The 4,841-nt window shown below is 45.4% G+C and overlaps 1 protein-coding gene across 1 annotated transcript in view; it reads left to right on the top strand.

Annotated features, from left to right (window-relative positions):
* POLA1 (DNA polymerase alpha 1, catalytic subunit) overlaps positions 1 to 4,841 on the top strand; it is a 297,019-nt gene that overhangs the window by 18,266 nt on the left and 273,912 nt on the right. The window contains 3 exon segments of the mRNA XM_077775065.1: positions 392 to 486; positions 782 to 983; positions 1,071 to 1,249. Coding sequence (XP_077631191.1) covers positions 392 to 486; positions 782 to 983; positions 1,071 to 1,249 — 476 coding nt within the window.

Raw genomic sequence — 4,841 nt, forward strand, 5'->3', positions numbered from 1 at the left:
GGACAGACCTCCGATCTTGATTTATATTACTGCTTAAAACTTACTTTGTTGCTTCCTATGTGAAGGAAATGCTTTTGAATTTGTTCTTGATTTTTGTTTTAAATTAGGACTCTCTTTTCATTATATAGTTTCATGTATTTCAAAAATAGCATGTGCCTGGTTTTTNAGTATGTGTTTATTATAGGTATTACAGCTGTGCTAAATGCAATAATTTTCTTCCTGGAAACAAGTATTTTTTTGTAAACCTAGGTAACAGTAAAATAATGGAAGCTGTTACATTAATGATACATAAAATTGTTGTATAAATGGGAACCTTCATTTTCTCCGGTCAGGGTAGGGCAGTTGCATATTTTTTACTATGCAGGTTTAACTGACCGAACATTTAAAAATATTTACAGGCAGTTTCTTCAGGAAAAACTGCTTCCCCTGTCTCAAGGAAGGAGCCTCCATTAACTTCTGTTCCTCTTAAACATGCTGAATTTGCTGGTAAGTCTAATGTCAGGCAGAGCTGCAGGGGTGTGCAGCAGCTGCAAAATGCTGTCAGAAATGGAGGCCCCGTGAAGGAGGAAGTGGAGGCAATTTTGAAGGTATTGTGATAGCAGCTTTAAGGGTGAAAGATTTGAATCCATAGCAGCAAAAGGTAAAAAAACATCCAATTTGGAGATTGAGCAGGAATGCCGGTCCAGCGTGGGAGAGAGGGTAGGCTGCTCCTGCCGTGTTGGGGACGCCTCTGTGTGGCATGGCAGCAGTACATGGTGGGAATGTGTGATGGTGCCTACAGGAGAGTCAGCGCCCGCTCTGTGTAGAGACGACAAGGAGGACTCCGGGGCAATGAAGTTTGAAGACGGGGACTTTGATGAGCCTATGGAAGCTGAGGAAGTAGACGTGGAGCCCATGGCTGTCAAGACTTGGGACCAAGAGAGTGAGCCAGTAAAGGGGGTGAAGCAGGAGGCAGACCCTGGGAAAGGGACCACGTCCTACTTGTAAGAGCATTTTATGACTTCTCTGGCAGGGAGCACTACAGACTACTCAGTTGGATTTTGAAAGTTTTTGATATGTGATTTCTGCAGAGGAAATTTTCTCCCAGATGTTTCTTGTTGGGACATTGATCAGGAAGATGACAGCAGTTTCTTAGCCCAGGAAGTCCAAGTGGATTCCAGTCACCTCCCACTGGTGAAAGGGGCAGATGAGGAACAAGTGTTTCAGTTTTATTGGCTGGATGCTTATGAAGATCAGTACACCCAACCAGGTAATCACACATATGGGAACTGTATGCCTTTAATACAGAACGGTGCCTTTCCCTTAGATGCTTTAGTTATTCTAATTGGCAAAGGCCCTGCCCTCATATACATGTGTCGTAAAAGAGCACTGTTCATTCCTTGTGAAGTGTGTGAGCAACCCCGGTGGAGAGGAACTGTGGTATGAATAATCTTTAAAAATGTTTTTGGGGTGCCTGGGTGGCTCAGTTGGGTAAGCGTCCTACTTCAGGTCATGATCTCACGGTTCATGAGTTCGAGCCCCACGTCGGGCTCTGTAGAGCCTGGAGTCTGCTTCGAGTTCTATGACTCCCTCTCTCTCTGTCCCTCCCCTGCTCACGTGTTCACTCTCTCTCTCAAAAATAAATAAACATTTAAAAAAATTTTTTTTTTTAATGTTTTTTCTGGGGCGCCTGGGTGGCTCAGTCGATTGGGTGTCCGACTTCGGCTCAGGTCATGATCTCACAGTTGTAGATTCAAGCGCTGCGTTGGGCTCTGTGCTGACAGCTCGGAGCCTGGAGCCCCTTTCAGATTCTGTGTCTCCCTCCCTTTCTCTGCTCTCCCCCTGCTTGTACTCAGTTTCTCCCTCCCTCCCCCCCCCTCTTTTTTCTCTCTCCCTCTCCAAAACAAACATTAAAAACATTTTTTAAAAAATATTTTTTCCAAAAACCAGTTATATGTGATTTTGGAATCTGTGCTTGTTGTTCACCTTTGCTGTATCTGAAGTTGTAGTTAATGCATTTTAACTACAACTTTTAATGTACTTTATTTTAATGGAATCAGTCATTAATTTGTTTCTTTATTCAGCAAATTGAACACCTGTTGTGTGCCAGGCACTGAGATGGCATGAACTAGCTGGACAAATTCCCAATCCTAATGGAGCTTACATTTGAGTGCGGTGGGAGTGGGTGGGGGAAAATGGGCAGTAAATAAGGTGAGTTGATAAGTAGTGTGAAGGCAGTTAGTTGGGGGATGGCCAGGGAAGGCCTGTCTTTGGAGACCACCATTGGGCTGAGGTTTGAGGCACATGCTGAGCTGATGAAAGAGCATGTCACTGTGAGGCCCCGAAGAGCACAGAGGCCAGGAGAAAGGAGGCCTGTGTAGTTGCAGCATAGTAATCAGGTGACAGGGTTGGTAGAAAATGAAGTTGGAGATCAAGGCAAAGGCCAGGTAATGAAGGACCATGAAAGCCACATTGAGGAACTTAGAGCTCACTAAGAATGGAAGGGGCTGTGATGGAGGATTTTAAGTGCTGGTGGAGTGGCGGTGGTAGTCACATGGTTAGGTTGACAGTTTAATACAAGCCTTTCAGTTCGGGTGGAGAATATATAGGTGTGTGTGTGGGGAGGGGAAAGCTGGAGCCTGGAGACCATTCAGCCCAGGGCAAGCATGCTGGTTACTTGGCCTAGTGGTGGCTCTGGAGGAGGAGAGAAGTGCATGGATCTCACATGTATTTTGACATGAATTTGTCGATGGATTGACGTGGGGGCTGACAGAAAGGAGAAATCAAGCATGATTCCCAGGTCCTCCTCCGAATGAACTGAAAATGTGAATTCTGATTCAGACAAATCCAGGAGACTCTCTAGTTTTTTTGTACTCCTTGAGCCCTTCTTCACCACAGGGCTGGGCATGACAAGGTATGTCGGTTTAATATAAAATACCGTATATTTTCTTAAGGCGTTGCCTTCACTCAGGTCCATTTTCTGGGTATGAGAGTAGACGTAACTGTATTTTTTGAAGTGGTTTCCTGGAGGCTGCATCCAGTGAAAATAGAGTATCAGTAAAGCAAGTGAATGAGTAAGAGTAAGCATTAACCATCAGACTTGTAGGCCAGATTTATCCTAAAGATTACCAGGCAATGACTTTGGAGAGTTGTTAACAGTCTCTCCTCCGAAGGGAGGCGGAAGCATTAATAGGCCTCAGTATATCAAATGCATAGGGACACGTGCAGAGCCATTTGAGTGGCAAACTGTGGTGTGTTAGTTTGTAGGTAAAGAATAAGCCATCTTAAAAAGAAACCTCAGCCATCTTAGAAATGGTATATATTTTAGCTGTGACAAGACAGTTTGGTTAGACTCTCTCACCTGTTTGGCTACTTCCTCTGTGCTACTCACCAGGGGAAGGTAGACTGGCAAGTGGGTTGCGTGAGGCTGAGCAAGTATTTCCCATCCATTGCCAAACCCCAGGCCTGCCACATTGTACGGCTTCAGGGGACACCATTTTCACATGTGCTTCACATGTCTCCCGCTCCGCTCTCTGGAGTGCAACACTAGGGGGTTTGCGAGAGTTGCTTGATGTGGGCCTGCCCTTCCAGTACTAATCCCTCCGCTGTATCTCCTCGGTGCTGGATTTGATGCCCTGTCTTCGTTAATAGTCCCATCAAAACCAGAGACTCCGGAGCAAGCTTCGATTGTCCCCTTCCCTCACTACTCTCACCAAATCTTGTCAGTTTTCACCTCCTAAAGTACACGAGCTGTCTTCTCTTTCTCCTTGCAACTTCCACCTCTGACCCCCGCTTGACTATCACAACCATAGGGACCCTCAGCTGTCCTCCCCTACATTGCTGCCAGAGCGACTGCTCAGAAGGGGAGCTCTGACTACGCCATTTCCTTGTTTTTAAAAAAAATCCAGAAACACACCTCAGTGGCTACTGTCTACAATGTAAAGTCCAAGTTCCTTAGCAAGGCTTCTGATGCCTGCTGTGTATGAATTTTGTGTTCTAGAGATAGTTTATATCTCCGTGCTCGTCTTGATACCATGTCCCTTTACTCATTGTGTTTGACTAGAATGGCCTCACTGACTCAGCCCGGGTGTGTCATCTCTTGGACGTTTTCCTTTTTTTTTATTTTTTTTTTAACTTTTTTTTTAATGTTTTTTATTTATTTCTAGGAGAGAGAGAGAGAGAGAGAGAGAGACAGTGTGAGCAGGAGAGGGTCAGAGAGAGAAGGAGTCACAGACTCCGAAACAGGCTCCAGGCTCTGAGCTGGCAGTCAGCACAGAGCCCGACGCGGGGCTCGAACCCACGAACCGCGAGATCATGACCCAAGCGAAAGTCGGAAGCTTAACCGACTAAGCCACCCAGGCGCCCCTCTTGGACGTTTTCCTAATCCTCCAGACCGGCCTCATTTTCCTTGGGAACCCATCGTACCCTTTCGTATTGCACTGTTTGCCATACTATTCTATAAAGATCTGATTCTGTGTTTTTCTTACTCCAAAGCCTTTTATTTAACTCCTAGATGACTGGGAACCTTTGTTTCCAGCTTCCAGACTAATGCCAACCACGTAGTAGGTATTTATTAAATGTCCATTGAAATGAACTGCACAGCTACAGACAGTCCTGTAGATGCACATGAAAGGTTTCAGGGAGCCAGAGGTGCATTCACTCCTCTTTCTGAGATTGCTTCTTGAAACCTGCTAGCAGCGTGGGGGCAGACAGACATGGTGCCGCCCCAGGTTAATCCACATAGAAACCATCAGGGTACCCGCTGTCAAGTGCCAAAGACGAGAACCTGAGGAAGCAACAATCTTTGTTTTCTTTGTGAAAATGAGTTTATTATTTGTACCTTTTGTTTATTGGTTGATATT

This window comes from Crocuta crocuta, unplaced genomic scaffold (assembly GCF_008692635.1).
Source record: "Crocuta crocuta isolate KB4526 unplaced genomic scaffold, BGI_CrCroc_1.0 scaffold1468, whole genome shotgun sequence".
NCBI lineage: Eukaryota > Metazoa > Chordata > Mammalia > Carnivora > Hyaenidae > Crocuta > Crocuta crocuta.